General features: G+C 36.4%; 3 protein-coding genes and 1 long non-coding RNA gene across 4 annotated transcripts; 2 read left to right on the top strand and 2 right to left on the bottom strand.

The window, feature by feature from the left end:
* On the top strand, positions 7,120-8,323 carry LOC104771346. Its single transcript, XR_764808.2, has 2 exons — positions 7,120-7,469; positions 7,671-8,323. It is a non-coding gene; the product is annotated as an uncharacterized LOC104771346 (long non-coding RNA).
* On the top strand, positions 16,677-18,460 carry LOC104771344 (ubiquitin-like protein 5). Its single transcript, XM_019242308.1, has 2 exons — positions 16,677-17,005; positions 18,207-18,460. The coding sequence occupies exon 1, from the start codon at positions 16,784-16,786 to the stop codon at positions 17,003-17,005; it is 222 nt and encodes a 73-aa protein (XP_019097853.1). The 5' UTR covers positions 16,677-16,783; the 3' UTR covers positions 18,207-18,460.
* On the bottom strand, positions 18,599-19,195 carry LOC104771343. The gene has a single exon (XM_010495862.2). It carries the CDS (start codon positions 19,168-19,170, stop codon positions 18,841-18,843), a length of 330 nt encoding a protein of 109 aa, XP_010494164.2. The 5' UTR covers positions 19,171-19,195; the 3' UTR covers positions 18,599-18,840.
* LOC104771342 (ATP-dependent zinc metalloprotease FTSH 5, chloroplastic) lies at positions 19,459-22,202 on the bottom strand. Its single transcript, XM_010495860.2, has 5 exons — positions 20,714-22,202; positions 20,395-20,641; positions 20,129-20,312; positions 19,862-20,033; positions 19,459-19,777 (listed from the first exon to the last, which is right to left on the bottom strand). Exons 1-5 carry the CDS (start codon positions 22,013-22,015, stop codon positions 19,556-19,558), a joined length of 2,127 nt encoding a protein of 708 aa, XP_010494162.1. The 5' UTR covers positions 22,016-22,202; the 3' UTR covers positions 19,459-19,555.

Here is a 27,200-nt window from a genome sequence, read left to right as displayed (position 1 = left end):
TCATTACCTTTGAGAACGATTTGATACGCCGAAACTATTTCCTCCCAAACCCTAACGATTCTGCTCTTTCTCCTTTAATCTCCTTCACACCATAATAGGCTCTCTCCTCTCTCTCTATCTCTGCAAACGGCGACCAGACACCCTAAAACCCTTAATTTGTCGCTTCTCCACTTATATACTCGGTTTAGTTAACTAAACCAAACCAACCAAACCAAAATCACGAATTAAAACAAACCCGACAAACCCAGAAATAGTGGTGTCGATCGATGCCACAAGGGTGTCGATTGATAATCCTACCAAAACTGCATAATCCGGTTTGCGGATGTTACAAATGTGTGCTTTGTCTTTTGTCTATTAGTTTTTTGTGCTGTTTGTTCGACGTTTTTTTAATCTTTTTGATGACAAATCATAACCCGTATATTGTGTCTAACTTTCAGGTGAGTTGACATGACACGTACAAGTAAAAAGCGTGGAAGAAAGCGTGTTGATAAGAAAGTCGATGAGGAGGTAGAATTTGTGCGAACTATTGAATCAGAACCTGTAGAATCTGGAGTCCAACTACCAGATCCTGTAGAGGATCCTGAAAAAGAAGGTGAACCTGAAGGTGAGCCATTGGTCGATGCAGAACATGAAGAAGAAGAACCTGAAGGTGAGCTATTGGTCGATGCGGAACCTGAAGAAGAAGAACCTGAAGGTGAAATTGAATTATCTGTTCCTGTTGAAACAAAGAGTAAGAGACAGCGAGGACCAACACGGATGAAAGACATCGCCAAGGATCCAAATACCAGAGTTCAAGTAGAGTACACTATGATGGGAGAGCCTTATGGTGAAGGATCAGTTAAGATGGCATTATACATAGGCGCATTGGTACGGGAACATGTTCCAATCACAATTGATCGTTGGCCCAAAGTAGGTGAAGACATCAAGATAGTTCTCTGGAAATCTATTCAGGTATGCCATTTTCATTTACTTAGTTAACTTTGCTCAAATATCGTTTTTTCACAAACTTTTTTTCACTCTAATGAATGCAGGCAAGGTTTGCAGTAGATGAAGAGTATCAAAAGGTTGCCGTGCTTAAGCAGATGGGATGTTTATGGAGGGCATATAAATCAGGCATTGTCAAGTCGATAAGAGAAGCTAATACTAACCAAGAGAGGATGAATCTGCGACCTAAGAATATATCTCCTTTCGAGTGGTTTTTAAAAAGTTTTCAAATGGTTTTTAAAAAGATTTTTAAAAGGTTTTTAAACACCTTGTAAACGCTTTTACAATGTTTTTAAAAACCTTGTAAACATTTTTATAAGGTTTTTGTAAGGTTTTTAAACACCTTGTAAACGCTTTTAAATGTTTTTTAAAAGCATTTACAAGGTTTTTAAAAGCGTTTACAAAGTTTTTAAACACATTGTAAACGCTTTTAAAAAAAATTTAAAAGCATTTACAATGTTTTTATAAGGTATAAATTTCAATATTTTTGGCGGAAAAAATTTTCGATTTTGGCGGGAAATTTTTTTTTGGCGGGAAAAAAATAATTTTTGACGGAAATTTTTTCGATTTTGGCGGGAAAAAAAAAATTTGGCGGGAAATTTTTTTATTTTTGGCGGGAAAATATTTTCAATTTTGATGACTGTACATTCTTGCTGTCACTCAAAAAGGGTAATTTGGTCATTTTTATATAAAAGGGATAGTTTTAAAAATAGTCAACATGAAGGGGTTTTTTTAAAAAGGGGTATGGAAAAAGGGGCATTTTTGAGAATGCCCATTTTTTAAACAAAAATTTTCTTATACTTTTTCCTTTTTCAGTTGGGAATAGGTAAGATTAATATGTTGACAACAAAAAAGATTAATATATGCGTCTTCTTTTCCTAATATTGTATTTTAAAATTTATTGTAGTATTTTTAGATTGTTTTATTTAATTTATATTTTCATCTTTGAATTATTTTAGGTTCATATATTACTATGCTTATTATTTTCTATTGTTTATTTAATTATGTCAAATTGATTTTCTTCTAATTTTTCAACCTTGATTGGTTGGTCATAAACTCTTCTTTATTTTGCAACCATAATTGTTACCATTATTCATTCAATCCCAAAAGGAGATAACGAGTAGAAGCTCATCAACCTAATGGATGGATAAAATAGGTTAATCAAACACAAGCTTATAACAAACATAGATATATAGATTGGAAAAACATAAATCATTGTTTATAGATCCATAGGAGCTCAAAGACTAGGACACCCTGGTTTGCAGAAACGTTTAAAATAATTGATTTTGGCTACATATATCACCAAAATACACTTATTTTTTCGGTCAAGGGTCCTGAGAGAATTTCATGATGGGTGACATTCTAGAAATTGATTGTCGAAACTGTGCGAGTAAGGAAAAAATACCGGAAAATATCATTTGTTGATTTGTAGGATCGGTAAACAATTTTTAAAAGCCTCCCAGACATAACAAACCGGCCATCAAATATTGGTGGGTCCATGAGCCGAGAATAGTTGTAGGGCCCACTTAGGAAGGTGAGCACATGGACTGAGAGTGGTCGTTGAGGCGTTACAGAGACAGAGGCTACATCATGGTGTGTCAAAGACACTTCCACGAATACATTGGAAAATTTAACATTAGTTACTATCAAAAAATTTGTGTGACATTAGAAAAAAGGTGTTTACTTTCATTAGTTGTCAGAGCAAATCATTTTGAGATAGCAAAAAGAAGTAAACATGTTTTCTCCACACAGGAGGAGGGCAGAGCCGATGTTCTCTCTATGGTGTAGAAGGTTGGACACAAGGTTATCTTTCCAAGGGAGGAAGGTGGAGGAGGTTTGACGGAATGTTATCTCCCCAAGTGAGGAAGGTGGAGGAGGTAAGACGCAAGGTTATCTCCCCAAGGAAGGAAGGCAGAAGCAAGGTTCTTTCCATGGTGGAGGAGGTTGGTGTAACAACCCGTTCCGTAGACCCCACTAGCCTCATTGCTAGCTTTGCCCCCATAGGCCCCAAGCTGGCCCTGCAGGGCATCGATCCTAACCCCTCACTATGGACATGAACTATTCATCCAAATCCACCAGTAGGTTATTGGTGCGCCAGGCGTTCCTCGAACCATGGTCTCCACCCTCGAACCAATTTTAGTAATTAAAAAACTATGCATAAGTAAAAGTAAAATGGTTGGCTTAATGTGTTTATATAGACATTTTCTAGGTGGTGATAAAGAATATATTTGTAACAGAGAATATATTTAGATATAAAAAATGCACTTTTAATAGTAACATACATAAAAGATTTGTAAATAGATATAAATCAGAATATTATAAGAAAACAAAATTTATAAATAACATACAACAAATTTTAATATATTTTATTAAACTTAGTTTAGTTTATAACTCTTTAAACCCGCACATCGGGCGGGTCCTCATCTAGTTTAAATATAAAGATATGTATTCTCTCAGATCTTTGTCGTATATATAGAGAGGAAGACGTCATTCCGATGTATCAAACTCAATTAGAGTTTTCAAATATGAGCACTACAAATTAAAACCAAAGCTGTGAAAATAACGAAAAGTCAGCCAAGGAAAGGAATAGAACCAGTATGAATAATGATCAGATTGTTATGACGGAGAAGGCGCTTACCGATGAACCTCATATACGACTGAAACTAGCTACACTTCAGGCATGGGTCGACAAACTAAATCAATGCATAAGTATAAAACTCATATTCAGCTTCACATACATATTTTCATAATTGACTAATATTATTTACAAAATATAGGAATCCCAACTTACAACTATGCAGCTAAGAAAATGGTAACAACTTTAACTTTTTAACTTTTTCTCTTTTTGTCGAGACACTTTCATCTAACAAAAACATATATTTCAGGATTTCTTACAAACAATCAAAAGAAATTAAAACTAGCAAACATTCAAATTTAACCACAGATAACTTGCAAGGGAATCTAATAGATATCTTACGCTAATTATATTATATGTGTTTTCTCAATTAGAATTTGACATGTATAAACAAAAAAAAATCATTAAGCATGTATATTATTATTAATCAAAAATTAGCAAATAACAAATCTAAAAAAAATAACATAAGTTATGTCAAAAGAATTATTATTTTTGAAATGTAATAGGAACAACTAATTAAAAAAACCATTATATCTACATAAAATTTACATGTTTATATCAAAAGCTTTAATATTTGATTCTTTTTTTCTGATATAATTTTGCCGATCTATTTTGGGTATTTTATTCGTGTGGGCCCTTCAATGGAAGCTATCAGATGCAATGAAATGGAATCAAAGTATATAAAGCCCGCTAAATTAATGGAGGATGGAGACACTGATGGAGTTTCCAAAAGTAATTCTACAGTTACTAGCGTTATAAGTTTCAAATATTAGTCGGTGGTTGATGTATTTGGTGAAAATCTAGAGTTTTATCTTATGGATAAATGTCAATGATTCTGGTACTGAAACAAAAGCTGCTTGACCGAGTAATTGAGAAGCGATTTTGTAATTTGGGAAGTTGGAACGGTAAACCATTTTAAAATTGGTTTCAAACCTGATTTTTGTGGTTTTCTGAAACAACCCTTCCCGTTTTTTTTTTTTATATACCTTAAATTACTAGTGGTCCCATACCCACTAACAACCTAACAACAAAACAATAACCGCGGATAACCAAATAAAACAATTCCATTAATCCAAGAAAATTCCAACATAAATAATCCAATATCATCATAATCCAAACAAAAGAACAACCAAAAGCTAACATCCTACAATGTTCCAATGACTTAATCTAGCAACCTAACACCAGCTAGACCACAATCAATCAAGCCCCTAGAACATCCTCCTCCTCATCGCCTTTGATTCCACGATCACACTTTGCCTTTACCTGCACACCACAAACAACAATTGAGATGCGTAAGTATTATCATAAATACTTAGTGAGGCCGTCCTCCCATCTACTGGGTTATACACACAAGCATATGAGACCCTCAAGTTTAAGCAAAACAAACAACACACAACAATACATCAAACCAGGAAATCAAGTCTCGACTGAGACCAGTGTCGACCGATGCCTCACGGTGTCGATCGATGCTACAAACAATGGTGTCGACCGATGCTAAACAGTGTCGACCGATGCCACTCCAAATGGTGTCGACCGATGCTTCCTAGTGTCGATCGATGCCTCCTCTGCAGACACGATCTGCGCGAAACCGAACATCGAACTCTCCTTCCCAATCATCTCGAATCCGTCTCAAACTCACCCAATTACCTCAGAAATCACTGGGAATCACAAAAACAACGAACCCAAGCAACAAAACAACACAAACAGCAAAGAAAACACACAAACAAGAGAGATCTCATGCTTAGATCAACCATGGTCAAGCACTCACCTCAAGAACAGGAAGATTGGATTGAGAAACGTGGAAAACAACACCTCCAGAAGCTCCCCCTTCGTTTCCAGCAACAGCTAACCCTCCTACAGCCTCAGATCTCTCCAAAAACCCCAAGAACAAACCCAGAAAGTCACAGAAACGTTTTCTCTCTTTTCTCTCTTTCTCTTTCTCTCAAAAGCGGCGACTACCAACAAAATAACACGACCTAGGGTCGTTTTCCCCTTTTACACACGATTTAGGGATTTTAATTGAACCAAACCGAACCAATCGACAATTAAATCAAACCCGACCAAACCGGAAAAACATGGTGTCGATCGATGCCACCAAGGGTGTCGATCGACACCCACACCAAATTTACAAAAAATTGGTTCGCGGATGTTACATTTTCTATCAGATTTGGTTCGTAAATCGTTTAAATCCAGGTATATAGAGAAATATATGAGAACTTTTGATTAGTGTAGAAATAAGTTGAGAACTTACGATTAGATAATATTTGAGATGAGGTCATAGTTCTAAGTAATTTTAGTACAATGCGATACTTCTGAGGAGTAAATAAGACATTGATCATTAACGCGATTATGACATATATCATGTTTTGGATTTTTTTATAAAGTTTCTATTTTGTATATCTGAATTATCTAAGGCTTTATATATACCATCATGATTATAATCTTCAAATTTTTATTTTTTATTATGTTATATTAACTTTTTTTCAATTTGTCAACTTTGATTGAGTTGGTCATAAAATCATTGTAATAGAGTAGATAATTTTCACCAGTTGTTCATCCAAAATATCTTTGGAGTAAAAAAAATTATTGGTTAAAGAAATTATGTCACAAAACAATTTTAGTAATTATAATTATGCCAAGCAGCATAAAATTTGTTTAATTTTTTTAAAAGACATTTTATAGGTGGTGATAAAGCACATACTTTAACAATAAAATAATATAGGGTTTAAGAGCATACTTATAATGGTGAAACATACAATAAAATTGTACGTGGTTAGTAAAATTGTACGTGGTTATTACATTATATGTTGCTTTGATGAATTCTTTGCATGTAAAATATTTTGTAATAAGTTGTGAAACTTTTTTGAAATTTGACAATAATAATATTTTTAATGATAAGTATTTGGTAAAAGTTTTGGTGGGATATAATTTAGCTTTAGATTATTGTAATAATTGTTATAATATATTAAAAATATAAAAACATAAATAAGTATATGAAAGTTAATACAAATATGATTTTGGTGGGATATAATTTAGCTTTAGATTATTGTAATAATTGTTATAATATACTAGGTTTTGAATCCGCGCTACGCGCGGATATATTTATATAATTTGTTTTAAATATTTTTAAGATTATTTTGTTTAATAGCTATACATTGATATCTAATAATAAAATAAATTACTATATTTGTTTAATTTAATTTAACATATTTCTAGAAAAAAATTTATTAACATTATTTATGTAATTTTAGAATAGTAGAATTGTAGAAAAACATCATAGAAATATGATGTGTCATTTTCTCTTGCTTGCTATTAGAAATATCAAATTTAAAAATGTTAGATTTTGTTATTAGCCTATTAGTAAAGCAGTTATAAAAATATTTTGACAAAACATTAGAAATAACTACTATACTTTATACAAAAAAAAAACTACTAAACTACCAATATAAGTACATGTGTATATATTGTCTTCCTTTTCTTTTTCTTCGGTGATATCTAGATAAGAAATTATAAATGGATATTAAAAATTATTAACAAACCAGATGGGTGGTGTTGCATAAGTCAAATACAGATAATCAAAAACATCGTCTCTTCACAGCTCACCTACGGCGATTCTCAAGACTGAGTTAAATCCTTACGTTTCTCTTGCCTCTGTCTTCTTCTTCTTGTTCTATATCCGATTTTTGCATCCTAATCCTGTGATTGATATTGTTTTGGTGGCAAATTCGATGGATTCGATTAAGGACACGCTAGGGAAATTGGGGAAGTTGGCTGCCGACACTACCAAGAAGGCCGAGGATTACATAAATGATCAGATGAATTGGGAATTGGGAATTATTTTGAAAGCAATGTAAGCTTCTTCTTCTTCTTCTTCTTCTTCTTCTTCTTCTTCTTCTTCTTTCCTTTCGATCAAATGAATTGGGAACTAATCTGATTACCGTCTGTCGGAGAGTTTGATAGTATTGGTTATGTCTTTTGGTTAAGTTAGTTGTTCATCCATCTATGCTTCTTTCTTATTAACGTTGGAATCTTGCTTCACGTTCAACCACAGACACAAAATCAAAGTATTTTGCCACGCTGGTCAAAAAGTGATTTTGCCACGGATAATCTTATCGTTCATACTGGTGCATTATCTTCTCTATCTCAATTAAAGTATACTTTTGAAGATCAGGCTCTTCTAGGTGTAGCCTTTGAAAGCTGAAAATCTTGGGTTGTATGTAAGGCATGTCTTCACCAAGTGATTTCCAACAGCGTTTCCATAATTTTAGCGGACTGCCCACTTCGCAATATATCAATTATCAAATAAATAGTTGTACCTTCTGGTCTATGAGCAGCAGTTCAAACCCCATAAGTAACCCCATAAGTCAAGGAGGGAAGTAATGGACCTGAAGGAGGAGAAGTTGCAGGTGCCATTGTAATTCAATGAGCTTGAAGAGGACGACGTGCTTGACGATTGAAGAAGTTTTGGTAGAGCTATTGTTTTCAATTATATTGAGGTTGATTCATTCTCTGTTTTAGATGCCTATTTATACAAATACACCTAATTTAGAATTTGTAAGCTTTCCTATTTATTTTTTTTGCTGCTAAGTAGAATTTTTCCCTTTTTGTTTTAAGCTAAAAGGAGTTTTTGTAAATTTGGAAATTTTTATTTGAATGATTTAGCATGTATGCACGATTTAACATTTATATGTTTGTTCCTAAATTTACAAGTATTTTCTTATATTTATTTTATTTCCATAGATTAAACTTTTTCAAACTTAAATTTACAAATATTATCTTATATAGATTTATTTCCATATATTTTACTTATTTTCTTTTAACTTTATTATAAATAATCTTATTTTAAATATTTTCGTTTATCAATTTAAAATTTTTAATAGATATAAATTTTTATATTTTGATTAGTATTTGGAAACAAAAACTTAAATTTAAAAAAAAATTATTATATAGATTTTATTTCCATAGAATAAACTTTTTTTTAAAAAAAGTATTAATAATATAGAAATTTTTGTATTTTTAAAAGATGTTAATTAGTGATATGTCAAATCTCTATTGGTGGTTTAAAATCCTATGTGGACTCCTTAAGGAGTTTATAACTTTTACTTTTATTTAGTATAGATTAAAATATAAATAAGTGTGTGAAGGTAAATACAAATATGTTTTCTTTTCTAAATAAAATTATTTATGTATTTATTTCAAGAAATAAAATTTCTTTTAATCTAAATTAACATCTTTGAAGTACATTTTGGTTTATGCCCTTTAAGTTTTACTTATTTAATATATTTTTTACAACATTAACCCTTAAAACAATTCCATAAATAACATTGCAGAGAAACTCAAATACTAAACTTTCTTAAATTGACCAACATTTGTTACATTTATTGCCATAAAATCTTAACAACATCTATACATTCCGATTTTTCCAAAAACAACTCTACCCATTAAAGTTTTAACCTATTAAATCTCCAAAACTATTTTTGTTGATGCTAGAATCTCTCAAATTTAAATGATATACAACAGATTTTCCATAACAAAAGTTTACAATATCCATAATTATATTAACATTAATAAATTTTCTAAACCGAAAATCTAATTATAAAATGTCACATTAAATATGTTGAAAACCCCCCATATAATTTGGTTTATTTTTTATTTTTTGAGGAATACCAAAAAAATTTAAATTCTATTAATTATCATAAACTATATATATTGACATGAAAAAATTATAAACTATAAAAAATGATAATTAGGTAAAACAATTAACATAATTAAACTTGATAAAAAAAACTGTTATTGCGACGGTTGTCCTGATACTCGACGGTCCACCTCAGATTATTGCGTTTATCTCGGTCCCAACCTCATCTCCTGGTCCGCAAAACGTCAACCAACACCGTCGCGATCCAGCACAGAGGCTGAATACAAGGGCGTCGCTAACACCGAGCTGAGCTCACATTGATACGTAATTTGTTGCTTGAGATACATCGCCCCATCAAGTCTGCATCCATCGTATATTGTGACAATGTCAGCTCAGTCTACCTCTCCACAAATCCAGTTCAACATCAACGAACTAAACACATTGAGCTGGACATTCACTTCGTACGGGATAAAGTGGCTATAGGCGAGGTCCGTGTTCTTCATGTACCAACATCGCTACAATATGCTGATATCTTCACAAAGGGACTCCCTACTTCCATTCATCAAGAGTTTAGGTCCAGTCTCACCGTCTGCAAATCCGACGATGTGACTGCGGGGGGCTGTTAGGAATGATATATTCACTTCCATATGTAGATTATCTTGTCAATATTTGATTGTATATAATCCCTCTAATTTAGGAGACTTCCCTTTCTAGTGGAACCTCCTCTGCTATATGTATCGATGTAATGCATTCTCAATAATCAAGGAATCATAAACACTTTCAAAAACTTATTTTGATTTTTTTTTAGGCAAAAACTTATTTTGATTTTGGTGAGACGGGTTGGCATTAATCTCATATAGGGAGTTAAGCGTAATTGTTTTTTTTTTAAACAGTTATAGATGTGTACCATGAGATAAATGTATTACTAGACTATACATATACCACACGAGTTAAAACCTTGAAAACATTACAAAATTCCTAGACTTTGAATACTTCTATCAAATAACTGTAAAATTTTATATTTTTAAAATTAATAAAACAATAATAAAATAACAAATAAATACAATATAAATTTTAAAGTTTTAAAATTAAAAACATTGTCCCGCGGTGTACCGCGGGTTAAATCCTAGTACTTTTTTTAAAATTGTTTAGGGTTTAGGATTTATTCTTTTCAACGATTTCTGTACCCCCACATTGTGCAAACCCTTATCTAGTTAGATATAAGAGTTTTCTTTTTTTAAGTAAAACATAATTCTACCCTGGTAAAAAAATTAACTCTACAAAATATAATGCAAATGTTTTTGTTATTAATAAATTTTTAATGTCACGAAAAAAGAAAAAAATAAATATGTAAATATTATGAAATAGAATTGTGATTAATCCATCACAAGACACATGTTAGGACACTTGTCTTTGTAATATTACACCAACTTCCACTTGTCATTACCAAGTGTCTAAGTGTGTGACTCATGTCTTTTGTAATGCACTATAAATAGGAGTTGTGTAATAAGAATGACACACATAAGTTTCTTGATCAAAAACACTCTCAAAGTCTCTCTCTCTCTCTCTCGGCTGCTCTCTCCCTCTCTCTCTCTTTGTTAGTTCTTGTTTTCTTTACAAAGTGTTACAAAACACAAAACTTATAAGTGTTTTGTAGTCATAGTTCACAACACTTCTCTTCTACTACTCTTTGTTTTCTCTTGTCTCATACACTATTATATAGTGGTTTCTCAACACGTTATCAGCACGATCAACTCTCGATCCGTCATCCGTTTGAGGTAAGATTTAAGTTTTATTCAAATTGTTTGAATTTAATTATTTTACATGCATGTTACTATATGTATAATCTATAGAGTAAAAATCTATACATACTTCTTGATCTAATGGTAGGCTCTGCCTCCTTGATCATTTAGATCTACATTCTTGATCATTATGGTAGGCTCTGCCTCCTTGATCATATGTTCAGATCTATAGATTTGAATTATATGGAAGGCTATGCCTCCTAAATTGATTGTTTCAATTTATGAATATATTATATAATTTATAATTATGTTTTATAGTTTAAATTTTGCTAAAACAAGATTTTACAAAATTATTTCATAAAATTTTATATTTAACAAATTGTTTTATTATTTATATAGTAATCATGTCAAACTTGGCAAAGCTTGAATTCGCCGCCCTTGATATCTCTGGAAAAAATTATATGACATGGGCATTAGATGTAAAATTCTATCTGAAAGGGAATGGGCTTCTCAAAACCATCGATCCGTCAGAAACGGGGTTAGAAGAGGAAAAAGCAAGAACCATGATGTTCTTGCGTCATCATCTCCACGATGGTTTAAAAAATGAATACATCACGAGAGAAAATCCTGCAGATCTTTGGATCGCGCTCAAGGATAGGTTTGATCACCAAAAGTATGTGATCTTACCAAAAGCCAAACATGAATGGCTAAACCTGAGGTTTCAGGATTACAAAAGTGTAAGTGAGTACAATTCCGCTTTGTTCGGAATCACTTCAAGGATGGCTCTCTGCGGAGAAGAAGTTTCCGATTATGATATGATCGAGAAAACATTCCAAACTTTCCATCCTTCAAATGTACTCCTGCAACAACAATATCGAGAAAGAGGGTATACTCGATATTCTGAATTAATGCAAGTTTTGCATGTTGCTGAACAAAATAATGAGCTCGTGATGATAAATCATCAAACCCGTCCAACTGGATCAGCTCCACTTTCAGAAGTGAATGTTGCTACATCCAGCTATAATAATTGGCAAGGACGAGGACGTGGACGCGGACGCGGTCGAGGCCGTGGTCATGGTCGTGGAGGAGGTCGTGGAGAAGGTCGTGGACGAGGAAGAGGAAGAGGTTTCTCTCCTAATGACTTCAACGCAAGAAAAACCAACAAGCATCTTCAAATTAATAATGTTGGTCGCGTTATAAAGAAACAAGATGAAAGTACTTGTTACAGATGCGGCATGAAAGGACATTGGTACCAGACCTGTCGTATTCCAAAACATTTGGCCGATCTGTATCAAGCATCTCAACAGGCAAAAGAAAGGAATGTTGAGACCAACCTCATCTCTAATGAAGCTGGACCTTCTTACCATGGCCTAAACGATGAACCCCATCTTGATATAGCAGATTTTCTCATTGATAATGAAAACGGAAAATCATGCGAATAAGGCCTATATGCCATGATATGCTTTGTCATAGTTTGATATGTACTTTATGTTTATAAAATGTTTTTTCGATAATAGTTTTATTGTAATATATGATAAGATTTTTTTGTAAGACTTTATGTTATTTTATCAATGTTTATTTTATAAATATTTTATCTCAGAAAATGTCACATTTTGAGATTGAGGATGGAGATATTTGTCTAGCAGACAGTGCTACAACGCATTCAATACTTAAAGAGAAAAAATATTTCTCCTCTCTCAAAATAAAAGACTCTGCTAGAAGCGTGAGCACTATATGTGGTAATGCAAAGATTATTATAGGCTCTGGAAAAGCCAGTTTTTCAATGCCAAGGGGAACAAAATTTGAAATTGATGCATTATATTGCCCCAAGTCTCATAGAAACTTGATTAGTTTCAGAGATATCCGAAGAAATGGATATCATATAGAGACTCTGAATAAGAATGGCATTGAATATCTTTGCATAACATCTGAGGAGAAACATATATTGGAAGAATTACCAATGTTATCCTCTGGATTGTATTGCACAAAAATAAATAATTTCGCATCTTATGTTACAGTAAACTCTAAGTTTACTAGTACATTTAAGATATGGCATGAAAGACTTGGACATCCTGGTTCAGTTATGATGCGAAAAATTGTGCAAAATTCCAATGGTCATCCATTGAAGAACGAAAAGATTTTTAGATCTGATGAGTTTTCATGTGATGCATGTTCTCAAGGAAAACTCATAATTCGGCCATCGCCAGCCAAAATTGGGAATGAATCACCATTGTTCTTAGAGAGAATACATGGTGATATATGTGGACCTATCCACCCTTCATGCGGGCCGTTTCGTTATTTTATGGTAATGATTGACGCATCTAGTAGATGGTCAAATGTGTGTCTATTGACAACAAGAAACACGGCCTTCGCAAAATTCATTGCCCAAATAATCAGGTTGAAAGTTCAATTCCCTGATTATGCCATAAAGAAAGTCAGGCTTGATAACGCCGGTGAATTCACTTCACAAGCTTTCAATGACTATTGTATGTCAATAGGAATCGATGTGGAGCATCCGGTTCCTCATGTTCATACACAAAATGGCATGGCTGAATCTTTGATTAAACGGCTACAACTCATTGCTAGACCGTTAATATTGAGAACAAAACTCCCAATTTCTATATGGGGTCATGCTATATTGCATGCTGCGGCATTGGTCCAAATACGACCAAGCGCATATAATAAATATTCCCCTTTACAATTGGCATCTGGCCAAGAGCCAAACATATCCTATCTCCGTATTTTTGGATGTGCGGTTTATGTGCCTATAGCCCCACCACAAAGAACAAAAATGGGGCCACAACGGAGATTGGGTATATACGTCGGTTATGCATCCCCGAGTATAATTCGATATCTTGAACCGCAAACTGGTGATATGTTTACGGCACGTTTTGCCGATTGCCATTTTAATGAAGATGAATTTCCAGCGTTAGGGGGAGGAATTAAACAAGTACCAAAAGATATTACATGGTATACACCATCTTTGATATACATTGATCCCCCTACAAATCAACGTGAACTGGAAGTTCAGAAAATTGTACATTTACAAGGTTTGGCAAATCAATTACCAGATGCGTTCACAGATACAAAAAGGGTGACAAAGTCATATATCCCCGCTGCAAATGCACCATCAAGAGTTGAAATTCCTAGAGAGGAACTTGATGGAAGCAAAGCTAATGAACCTAAGGTTCAATTGAAAAGGGGGAGGCCAATGGGCTCTAAAGATAAAAATCCCCGAAAGAAAAAGAAAATGGGAGATGAAAAGGTTCAGGAAGAACCAAATAAAAAGAAAAGTCCTCAGGATGATACAGAAAAATATGAGGTTTCTATTAACTATGCCCAAAATGGGATGTTATGGTATAGAGATGAAATCGATGATGATGATGGAATATTCTCTTTTTCTGTATCTAAAGAGATCGATCATGAAAAAGATGATCCAGATCCAAGGTCCGTATCAGAATGCCAACATAGGCCTGATTGGGAGAAATGGAAAAAGGCTATGCAACTTGAGTTGCTCTCCCTCAATAAAAGAAATGTCTTTGGACCTCTTGTCACTGCATCTAAAGATGTAAAACCTGTTGGTTGCAAGTGGGTATTTGTGCGAAAAAGAAATGAGAAAGATGAAATCACAAGATATAAAGCCCGACTTGTTGCACAAGGTTTTTCTCAAAGACCCGGAGTTGATTATGAAGAAACATATTCTCCAGTCATGGATGCAATTACATTCAGGTACTTAATGAGTCTAACGGCTTCTAAGAATTTAGAAATGTACCTTATGGATGTAGTGACAGCATATTTATATGGATCATTGGATAATGATATATACATGAAAATCCCAGAAGGATTTAAGATTCCTGAGGCATTAGACTCTAAGTCTAATGAAATTTGTGCGATCAAATTACAGCGATCACTTTACGGATTAAAACAATCCGGGCGCATGTGGTATAATCGCTTAAGCGAATACCTATTGAAGAAAGGGTATGTTAATAATGAAATATGCCCATGCGTCTTCATAAAGAAATCTCCATCAGGATTTGTGATCATTGCTGTATATGTTGATGATCTAAATATAATTGGAACTCAAAAGGAGATTGATGATGCAAGAACTCATATGAAGGAAGAGTTTGAAATGAAAGATCTTGGAAAGACTAAATTTTGTCTTGGGCTCCAAATAGAACATTTCCAAGATGGAATATTTGTGCATCAATCAAATTATACGAAAAAGATTTTAAAGCGCTTTAATATGGACAAAGCGACTCCTTTGAGTACTCCAATGGTCAATAGATCTCTGAATGTCGATAGTGATCCATTCAGACCTTGTGAAAATAACGAGAAAATACTTGGTCCCGAAGTACCTTATATGAGTGCTATCGGTGGACTCATGTATCTTGCAAATTGCACTAGACCGGATATTGCCTTTGCTACGAATCTACTTGCAAGATACAACTCATCCCCTACTCGCAGGCATTGGAATGGGATAAAACATATTCTCCGTTATCTTCAAGGTACGATTGACTTGGGATTATTCTATCCTAGAAACTCTTCGGTTGGTCTTGTTGGTTTTGCAGATGCAGGATATTTATCAGATCCACATAAATCCCGATCCCAAACTGGATATGTTTTCACTATTGGAGGAACTGCAATCTCATGGCGCTCACAGAAACAGACTTTGGTCGCCACTTCCTCAAATCATGCAGAAATAATTGCTCTTCATGAAGCATCGAGAGAATGTGTATGGCTCAGATCGATGACTAACCACATACAAGAATCAAGTGGAATAATCACCAAGAAAGAGCCAACAACATTATTCGAAGACAATGCTGCTTGTGTCGCCCAAATCAAAGAAGGTTATATCAAGAGCGATAGAATAAAACATATACCTCCCAGATTTTTCTCCTACACTCAAGAACTCGAGCAAAAGAAGGAAGTTGATATCCAACATATCCGCTCAAGTGACAATGCAGCAGACCTATTCACAAAGGCGCTTCCGACTACCACATTCAGAAAGCATATTCACAGTATTGGAATGCGTCATCTACGAGATTTATGAAGAAAGATTATACTTATCTTTTCGAGGGGGAGATTACGTTACTATACTCTTTTTCCCTTGTCATGGTTTTTATCCCAATGGGTTTTTCCATGACAAGGTTTTTAATGAGGTAGTACGTAACTCGTCAATGGTGATGGATAATCAAGGGGGAGTATTATGAAATAGAATTGTGATTAATCCATCACAAGACACATGTTAGGACACTTGTCTTTGTAATATTACACCAACTTCCACTTGTCATTACCAAGTGTCTAAGTGTGTGACTCATGTCTTTTGTAATGCACTATAAATAGGAGTTGTGTAATAAGAATGACACAAATAAGTTTCTTGATCAAAAACACTCTCAAAGTCTCTCTCTCTCTCTCGGCTGCTCTCTCCCTCTCTCTCCCTCTCTCTCTCTCTTTGTTAGTTCTTGTTTTCTTTACAAAGTGTTACAAAACACAAAACTTATAAGTGTTTTGTAGTCATAGTTCACAACACTTCTCTTCTACTACTCTTTATTTTCTCTTGTCTCATACACTATTATATAGTGGTTTCTCAACAGTAAAAGTAATATATGAATTTTGTTAATAATCCACTTATAATAGATAAATAGACCGACTTAAAAGGTCTATATAAATAAAAGTCTCGAGTCCCGGACGACCCATAACCATTAGAAAACACAAATCGCTTTACTTTTTGAGAGGATTCGAAATTTGGGGGCTAGGGGTTTTGTACTTGTAGAAAGAGCGAAGAAGATGATCGAGGTGGTTCTCAACGATCGTTTGGGGAAGAAAGTGAGGGTGAAGTGCAACGAAGATGACACGATCGGTGATCTGAAGAAGCTTGTGGCGGCGCAGACGGGAACACGAGCGGAGAAGATTCGAATTCAGAAGTGGTACAACATCTACAAGGATCATATCACTCTCAAGGACTATGAGATCCATGACGGCATGGGTCTTGAGCTTTACTACAACTAGGTTTTGCTCTCTCTCTTTCGTTTCCTTTGTTTGCGATTAATTCGATTTTAAAGACCTTTGTGTTGGATTTTAATTTTTGATTTGAGTTTTTCGGAGAATTTAGCGAAATTGAGATGTGAATTGCAGAATTTGGATATTTAATTTGAATTTTGGAACCGTGAAAAGCCATTGTTATTCAAATCTGAGAAGCTTCTTAGGGTTTGATTTTATAGTGATTAATTCCTTGAGAGAGGCCATAAGCGTATAATTGAGACCTATGATTTGGTTTGCGTAATTTAACAAAATTCAGAGATTGTAGTTTAGTCTGAACCGACGAGAAATCCATTGCTATGAGAACCTGAAAAAGCTACTGGAGGGTTTTGATTTTGTTCCACAGTATCCAAAGTATAGATAGATATGGTCTTTGAAAGAAAATAGTTGGAACATCGCAAGGTTGATTTATAGAAAAGGGTCAGGTCACTCTTCCCATTCTTTTGCTTTTGTATCATAGAATTTAATCAACTCTGTTTGCTGTTTGCTGCTAAATTTAGAGTAGCCTATGTGTTAGCTTCAAGTTATGAGTTTCCAGTAATTTTTGTCAAAATTCAGAGGTTGTAGTTAGTCACGGAGCAGCGTATAAAATTTTTATTGAAAGTTTTTGTTGATATTGTTTCCGAACATCCAAAGCACATATAGATATGGTCCACTAAAACTAGGAAATTTTTTGCTCGGAATGAATTAGAGTGATTGAAAAGATGCTCTATCATCATTTTTTTTCCACTGAAATGTCTTTTCTAATTGTTTGTGTAATTGGAAGGTCTTAGAGTGACAGGAACCTCTTTTCCCTCTTATTCATACATTACCCGGTCTCTCTACTGGAACATGATTGATAGCTGAAATAAGTTTCTAATAGTCTTTCCATATGCAAGCTAACTTGTATTTTCTGCTCCTTGATCATTTGAGACTTTTTATTTGTCTCGGTCCATAGTAGTTTGCTATTTGAAACATTAATGTAAAGCTGTCACACATTCCATTCAATTGTTTTTATATCCCACTCATATGGTAACTTGAGGTTACCAATAGTCGGTTTGTCCAATGAACATCAAATCTAAGACGTCTATCTTCAAGGCTCGTTACAGCATTGCTTTTAATGATTTTTATTCTGTTACTTCTTACCGGTATAGGGGGCTAAATCAGTATTTGCTTGTTTCATCTGGTTCAGGCTGATTGAAGAAGCTTAGCTGAAGGGGTTGGGGCACCGACATAAAAACTCATCTGCACCATGTGGTATCTAAAAAAAGACATAAGTATGTTGTAAAACGTGATAACTTCACATGTTTGGTAATAATGACATTGACTGCCAATGGTTTTAAAACCCTCACAACCTGTCTGATTAGTTCCTGGCAATACTTTGCAGCTTGTACAACTTTTGTCTATCTTGTCGGTGCTATAGATGTTTATTGGTCGTATTCCATATTCTCCTTCTCCAAATGTTTTTTCATCTTTCGGATATACCTAGTACTAGTATCGGTTTAGCTTATATGTGAATCACATGGTACATAACTTAGAATGTGCTTCGTACCTTCGACAAACTTTGCGTTGGCCTTTGAACCATGAAATACAAACGTAAGAAGAACATAGTTTCTTGCTTGCAATTCTAACACTAGAAATCACATTTCTCTTTTTATTTGTTTGCCGTACAGGCAAGCACCATGTTTGTTCGTTCATACTGTTGTAGACAAAAAGAAAAGAACAAAACAAAAACCTTGCTTGCTTGTTAGACATGTGACATGTCAAGTTAAAGACCATGAAAGAAACTAATTAAACATTAAACACAAAAAAAAGAAAGCACTACTTCACTGAATGTAAGACTGGCCAGTGATGTCAACGTCTCTATCGCCCGAAGAAGCTGGTTGCTTGTGTTTCGGCGTCAGCGTCTTTACCTCATCCGGGCCATCTGCACTCTGTGTCTCACTGGCCGGTGGTTTATGTTGCAGATGCTCTTTCTCTACATCTTTGCCCTCTTTTTCTAAATTTGTGGTCTCTTTCTCATCGTCCTTACCGTAGAGGCCACCTCCGTAAGCTTCGTGCGTCACCGGTTGCATCTGCGAGATATACGGTGGTTGATGCTCATGTGGCTCGTACTTATCTTTTCCTTCCTCTTTGTTGTGTTTTTCATCTTCCATTGTCACTTTGTCTTGATGTCGACACCGTGGTTGGTCTATGTCTATTTGTATGAAAGTGGGTTTCCAGACACGTTTACATACCTCAACACGTGCCATGATCAGAAGACGAACACGCAAAATAGGCAAATGTTTATAATATGTGGAAGTGGATCTTGAGATGTGACTCGTGGTTCCAAAGATCGACAACCATGTCGACTTGGCTTCACCAATCGATAATTAGCGTGTATTCTAGCGTTTATACGCGGTCGTACTCTTTAACAAAGATGACGAAGTGATGAGTATGGCAACTACGAGAAAGAAACGTCTCTGACCATGTCATTGTATATTAACATACAGTATGTATAGATTGAGGCTAATTGTATTATTACAAACCAATTTTGTTGGCTTAAGAAACATACAACTCAGCTTGACCATCAATGAAAAGGCTCATGAACTCTTCTCCATCCACAGTTTCTTTCTCCATCAGGAGCTGAGCGAGCTTGTGTAGGATATCAATTTGTGTGGTTACGATCTCAGTCGCTCTTGCGTATGCCTTCTCCACCAACTCTCTCACTTCCGCATCCACAACGTCGGCTGTTGCCATTGAGTAATCCTTTTGCGATGACATCTGCAAAGAAAACAAATAAAACATGTCTTGAGAGCTGGAAACATGAGGCTGTATGTGAGTACAGTACCGAGTTTAGATATATACACTTTGACCCAAGAAAGGGTTTCCTCCTGCTCCACCAACTGCAACTTGTCCAATCTTTTTGCTGAACCCGAATCTCTCAACCATTTGGCGAGCCACCCGTGACACTTGCATGAAATCATTTGATGCTCCGGTTGTAACATTCTCCGTTCCAAAGATCACCTCCTCTGCAACCCTACCATAGCCGAAACATAATAAAGATTGGTTAAACACTTGTGGAGTCAATTCTTCTACATTCAAAAGCCAGCGAAGTTTCAGCTGTAAACTAACCTTCCACCAAGTGCAACAGCCATTTGGTTCTCAAGGTAACTTCTGCTATATAATCCAGACTCGAGTCTCTCTTCGCTAGGTGCAAAAAAGGTGAGCCCACCAGCTTGGCCACGTGGAATAATCGATATCTTGGCCACTGGATCATACTCCGGCATAAGTGCACCAACTAAAGCATGCCCAGCCTCTGCAAATTCCAGTTTAGTTAAAAAGTGAGTATTCAACACACAAGAAAAAAAGAAGCAGGATTTGAAGAAGTAGCATCTAACCATGGTAAGCAACAAGTCGTTTCTTCTCCTCGGAGACAACAGCGTTCTTCTTCTCAGGGCCAGCAATGATCCTCTCAAGAGCATCGGATATTTCATCCTTGCTTATCTCCTTTAGTTCACGTCTAGCAGCAAGAATCGCAGCCTCATTCATCAAGTTCTGCAAATCCGCTCCAGTAAAACCCGGAGTTCTCCTTGCAACCTTGTCGTAATCAACATCCTTTCCAATAGCCTTCCCTCTAGAATGCACCTGCAATAAACCGAACAAACATTATTTATCACACTGTTTCACTCAACCAAACATGAGAAACAAGGAAGAAACCTGAAGGATCTTGACTCTTCCAGCTACATCAGGCCTATCCACTGTGACTTGCCGGTCAAATCTACCTGGTCTAAGCAATGCGGAGTCAAGAACATCAGGTCTGTTGGTTGCAGCCAACACAATGACACCGGAATTACCAGAAAATCCATCCATCTCAGTCAAAAGCTGATTAATCGTCTGTTCTCTCTCATCATTTCCACCTCCCATCCCAGCTCCTCTTTGCCTACCAACAGCATCAATCTCATCAATAAACACAATGCAGGGAGCTTTCGATTTCGCCTTCTCAAACAAATCCCTAACTCTAGACGCACCCACACCAACAAAAAGCTCAACAAACTCCGAAGCAGCACACGAAAAGAAGGGCACTCCTGCTTCTCCAGCTACAGCTCTAGCCAAAAGCGTCTTCCCCGTACCCGGTGGACCAACCAACAAACACCCTTTAGGAATCTTAGCACCTAAGGCTGTGTACTTATCAGGATTCTTCAAGAAATCAACAACTTCTTGTAACTCAAGCTTAGCTTGATCAGCTCCAGCAACATCTCCAAATGTTACCCCAGTTTCTGGCACTTCCTGAAACTTGGACTTGGATCTTCCGAAATCCATAGGGCCTCCTAAACCTCCAGGACCACCAGCACCTCCCTGACCTCCCCTGAAGAGATAAAACAATCCTCCAAAAGCCAACAAAGGAAAAAGCAAATTCCCAATGAAATCAAACAATCCATTTCCAGATTCTCCTTCTGAAACCGATATATCGACTCCATTCATGGCCAAGATATCAATCAAATCCGGATCGTTAGGAACAATGACAGAAGCACGTCTGTTATCAACAGCTGTAAGCTGAAGAACAGAACCATCTTTGCTAAATTTCACTCTCTCAACTTTACCTTTCTTAACCGCGTTTAGAAACTCACTGTATCGCCACTGTGTTCCATCAGGAAGATCCGATGATTGAGCTTGTTGTGGATTCGGTGCTGTCATCATAACGTTCTGACCAAACGAGAGATTCGGGTTTGTCGCCTGAGCTTCAACAGTAATGGTCGGTGCTGGTGCTAGTGGCTGAACCGGCTCGTTAACTGCTAAAGCTTGTGGAGACGAAGACGAGAACAACAGAGCCGCTAACGCAGCTTGTGATGGCAACGATTTCATCAGCTTTTCCGATTGAGAAATTTGGCATCTTCTACGAGAGATGACTGAGGAAGGAACAGACTTTGTGGTGGTTTTAGGGGTCGGAGCTGAGATTATGATTCGGGAACCGAGGAAATTTGAAGAAAGAAGTAACGGGTTTGAAGATGTGGTCGCCATTGAAGCTGATTTTGGAGGATAAAAATTCGATTTTTTGAAACTGAATTATGAAGAAAAAGTAAGGACCTTTGAATTGAAGGAAGAAGTTTTGTTTCTTCTCTTCAATTTGGGATTTTTATTTGGAGAGGAGAATCAAAGAGAAATCATATAAGCAGTTTCGACTGATGATTGCTTGAGGTTCGTCTACGTGTGTTATCACATATCCAGTCGTGATACTAGCGGATACGCAAGAGTCCCAAATTTCAGTGAGAACTCCTTATTGGGCTCAATGTAAAGCCTACTATATTTGTAAATGGGCTTAAACTGGATTGTAGACATAGAAACTAGACCGCTGAGGAATGGAAAAGGTGATTAATGAACATGGGAAGGGAGGACAAAAAAGAAAAGAAAAACAAAAAGAGACAATATTGGTGATGTGAAGGAATTGATAAGAATGTTTTAGTTGTCAGTGTGTGGATAATGATGAAGGCAAAACATTTGGATTGGTGCGCTACACAATCTTTAATCGCTTTGATTCATTGCTTGCTACAAAATGTTTCATTTTTTTTTTTTGCACCAAAAAATGTTTCATTATATTCATACTTCTTTTTTTCAACAAAAGAATTACCTCAAACGAACCAATTTGGTGGAAAATTGTTTACAAACGGAATATGGTGCGGACTTGTGCGCGCTTGGTGTGCCAAGGAATCTGCCCTAACATTAGCGTTGCGAGGAACATAAATCAAAGAAAAAAAAGAAAACTCCTCCCTGTCTATCACTATGTCGTCTAAATATGGTGCGAAGGCCGGCCAGTTGTGAAGAGAAAACACCATTTTCACCAAGTCGGAATAGTCCGTAATGAAAGTCACATCCCGGAAGTCATGGCCAATCATACATCGCATGGCCCACAAAAAAGCTTCATCCTCAGCATGAAGCGGGGAAAGGCTGCGCCGGTAGTTGGTAGCTCCGAGTAATGGGAACTCTCTCTCTGTACAGAAGTACAACACCATCCTGCACCTGAAAAAGAAACAGACTCTTTCCAAGAACCATCAACAAAACATCGAAATCCCGAGTAAACCAAGGGAAGTGTAAAAGTCCTTCTCCGAGGCGTAGGAGAAGAGAAGAGAGGAGTGGATGGACACTCCAGATCCCCTACGTCCTCCTGAGCCTGAAACCAGGAGGACTCCTCCCCCTCCGCCAACCGCACCACTTCATCAGGATGTTCCACCTGATTCTCAAAAATCCTAGCATTTCTTGCTTTCCAGATATACCACATGAGCCAAGGGAAAGTCCCCACATGTGAACCCGGATTGTTACGCCCTAGAAAATAGTCGACATTAGAGTAGATAGAATCCGTCAGGAAATTCTGGGGACCCACGGGTACATGGGCCAAAGCCCAGACCTGACGTGCTAGAGGACAGACAAAAATAGCATGATTAATAGTTTCCTCCTCCGCCCCACATCTCATACACCCAACATTACACGCGAAACCACGCCGTTTCAGGTTCACTGAAACCGATATACAGCCAGTCAAAACTTGCCACATAAAATGTTTTATCTTAGGTGGATACCGAACCTTCCAGACCTCGGCGAGAAGGGGGGTGATATCCGGGCCCGACCCAAAGGCTTGGAAGGTACTGGGAACACCCAACCGTGCTATATCATAACCTGATTTAACCGTATATTTGCTAGACTTTGTAAAATGCCACTCAAAGTAATCCGCTTTCGGACAACTACTCAATGGAATAGCCTTAATCAAAGAAACATCCACATGATCAAAATGCTCTAGAAGCCGATCCCGACACCAAGTATGCGTGTTCGGATCAATAAGCTGAGTTACATGAAGATTAGGATCTGTAGCAGACTCGTTAGATAATGGTGGTCTTGGGGATTGATCTGGAATCCAGGGATCAGTCCATATATATATGGTGTCACCCAAGCCAACCCTTTTAATAAGTCCTTTGTTCACTAAAGATCGAGCAGATACAATACTCCTCCATCCATGAGAATAGGACCGTATCGGTTCCATAGGAGTAGAGTTTTGGTAGAATCGGCTTTTGAAAACCCTGGCAAACAGAGAGTCCGGGAACTCAATCAGATGCCATAACTGTTTAGCCAATAAAGCCTTGTTAAAATCATCAACATTCCTAAATCCCAATCCACCCATCTGCTTGCTGCTGCAAAGTTTATCCCAAGCTAACCAATGCATACCCCCACTCTGACCAGTACTACTCCACCAAAAATTAGCAACTGCGCTCGTCAGTTTGGATGTGATTGTTTTCGTTAAACGATAACAAGATATCACAAAACTCGGTACCGCAGTCGCGACAGACTTAATCATTACCTTCTTACCCCCTTTGGACAACAGTTTTGCCGACCAACTAGTTGTGCGGCTCTGTAGCCTATCCCGAAAAAAAGAAAAAACCTTCATCTTGGAGCCCCCCAAGCTTTCAAGAATCCCTAAATACGATCCCATCCCACTCAAAGTGGTGATCCCAAGGACCCCCTGCATCTCCAACCTAGCTGATTCGTCCACCGTGTGACCAAATTGGGTGGAAGATTTCGCAAAATTGATTTGCTGTTTGGATGCAGCCTCATACTGCTTAAGGATACCCAAAACGACCCCACACTGATCCTTATCCACCTTGCAGAAGAAAAGATTATCGTCCGCAAACAGAAAATGGGTAATGGGAGGGCACTTATTGGCCACCTTAATACCCGTAATTCGCTTATCCGCTTTCGCCTTGCGAATATTTGCAATCAAAACCTCCATACATAGAATAAATAAATAAGGGGATAAAGGATCCCCCTGCCGTAATCCTCTATCCGGCACAATCTGACCATTCGGCTGACCATTAATAAGAACTCTATACTCGACCGAAGAAACACAATAACAGCTCCTACCTCGGCACACACACCAACTTTGATGGGAAGAAGCGGACCGCTAGGAGGAACTCGAGGACTGCCACCTCCAGAGCCTTACCGAGCATCATCATAAGAGCCCCAAGCAGAGGGAGATGTCACTCGACCAGAAGCATCGCGAAGAAGCCATTCAGACGCCTACCCGATGCCTAACCCGATGGGATACACGATGCCTTATCCGATGCACCCATCAAGCACCCAGTCGGGTGATTACTCGGGACTTTTCCCTTCGCCTTACCAGATGCTATTCACGATGCCGTATACGATGCACCCTGCGAGTGGCTACACGGGTGATCATTTTGGACCTCTTCCGCCGTACCCATCGTACTACCCGATGCCCTACCCGATGAGCTACGCGATCCCACCATCGATCAACCCCTTGGATGCTGGTCCGAGTAAGTTGTCTGTGCATATTTTCGAGCTCTCTGACGAGCAAACACCGACACTTGCTGAAGCCGGAGACGACCCTGGCTACACGTTGGCGGGTATGGAGGCTGTTACAACCTCCTTCTTCACCAACACTTGAGGTACCAATTTCATCTGATCCTTGTACATATCATTGCATTTAGTTTTCTTTTATTTTTTGTGTGATTCTTCGATTCTTTTTCCAACTTTTATTTACACAGAGACTGTGTAATTTAAATTTGGGGGAGGGTCCTAGAATATTTTTAACATTGTGTTTTATTTTCTTATTTTTCTTATTTCAAATTGTTGCATGCTAGTTTTATTCATTTGAGTCTGCATCTATGTGCATTAAAAAAACCCAAAAAATTTTGAAAATTTTTTTTAAAAAAAAAAAAAAAAAAAAAAAAAAAGTGTTCATGTAGTTGCATTTACATATTAGGATTGAGTCTAGTTTGTTTCATATAGGATTGTTGCATATGCATCTTAGGGGACAATGATTAAAACTACCTTATTTAAAATCAAACCTTAGGATTGAAGCTATAGCCCTTAGTCACAGTTCATTGTTGCTAGATCAATCTTTGGAAAAAAATAAAAAATCTTTGCTTAGACCCTTGTGTCGTTTGAATGCTTCCTCCTCTTGTTTGAACATTAGAACATCTCCATATTATTGGATTTAATTTGAACTTTAATTGTCTTGCTTATGGAACTTGAATACTTGCTCATGGTAACTCTAACCTCGGGTTAGCACTCCATTTTACCAACCTTTTTCGCTTAACCTGATTCATTTGTCCTACCCATGAACCCAAACCTTTCTTTCAAACCTTTTTGTGAATTGTTGAGTGAGGCCTTTTTCATTGTGTTATAGGTTGTTAAACCTTGAGAGTATTGAGAACGACAAAGAACTGCCTCTTGATTTAGCTAAGTTAGAATTTGAACTAGCTAATAGATTCAGTTTTGAAAGATAGGTGGTTAGAATGTTTATTTGGGGTTGGGTTGTGGAATTAAAAAAAAAAAAAAAGAGAAAGTCCCTAAGGTTAGAATCAATTAGCTCTAAGTCTCTAAGTAAAAAAGGAGAGAAAAGATCTTGCTATAGTCTCCTAGAAAAAAAAAAGAAAAAAAAATATATATATATATAAAAAAAATATATATATATATATATATATATACATATTAGGAGTTTAGCAAAGAAAGAAAAAAAAAAGAAAAAAAAAGAGAGCTAGAAGTTTAAAGTTTAAACCTTAGGGAGTCNTAATTGTCTTGCTTATGGAACTTGAATACTTGCTCATGGTAACTCTAACCTCGGGTTAGCACTCCATTTTACCAACCTTTTTCGCTTAACCTGATTCATTTGTCCTACCCATGAACCCAAACCTTTCTTTCAAACCTTTTTGTGAATTGTTGAGTGAGGCCTTTTTCATTGTGTTATAGGTTGTTAAACCTTGAGAGTATTGAGAACGACAAAGAACTGCCTCTTGATTTAGCTAAGTTAGAATTTGAACTAGCTAATAGATTCAGTTTTGAAAGATAGGTGGTTAGAATGTTTATTTGGGGTTGGGTTGTGGAATTAAAAAAAAAAAAAAAGAGAAAGTCCCTAAGGTTAGAATCAATTAGCTCTAAGTCTCTAAGTAAAAAAGGAGAGAAAAGATCTTGCTATAGTCTCCTAGAAAAAAAAAAGAAAAAAAAATATATATATATATAAAAAAAATATATATATATATATATATATATACATATTAGGAGTTTAGCAAAGAAAGAAAAAAAAAAGAAAAAAAAAGAGAGCTAGAAGTTTAAAGTTTAAACCTTAGGGAGTCAAAAAAAAAAGAGTTAAAATCAAGGATGTGGGTAGTTTAATTCTAGGGGGTTTGATAAAATTAAAAAA

Source organism: Camelina sativa, chromosome 20 (genome assembly GCF_000633955.1).
Source record: "Camelina sativa cultivar DH55 chromosome 20, Cs, whole genome shotgun sequence".
NCBI classification, from domain to species: domain Eukaryota; kingdom Viridiplantae; phylum Streptophyta; class Magnoliopsida; order Brassicales; family Brassicaceae; genus Camelina; species Camelina sativa.
Note: the sequence above shows the minus strand (reverse complement) of the source record. Positions and strands in the feature narration are given on the sequence as shown.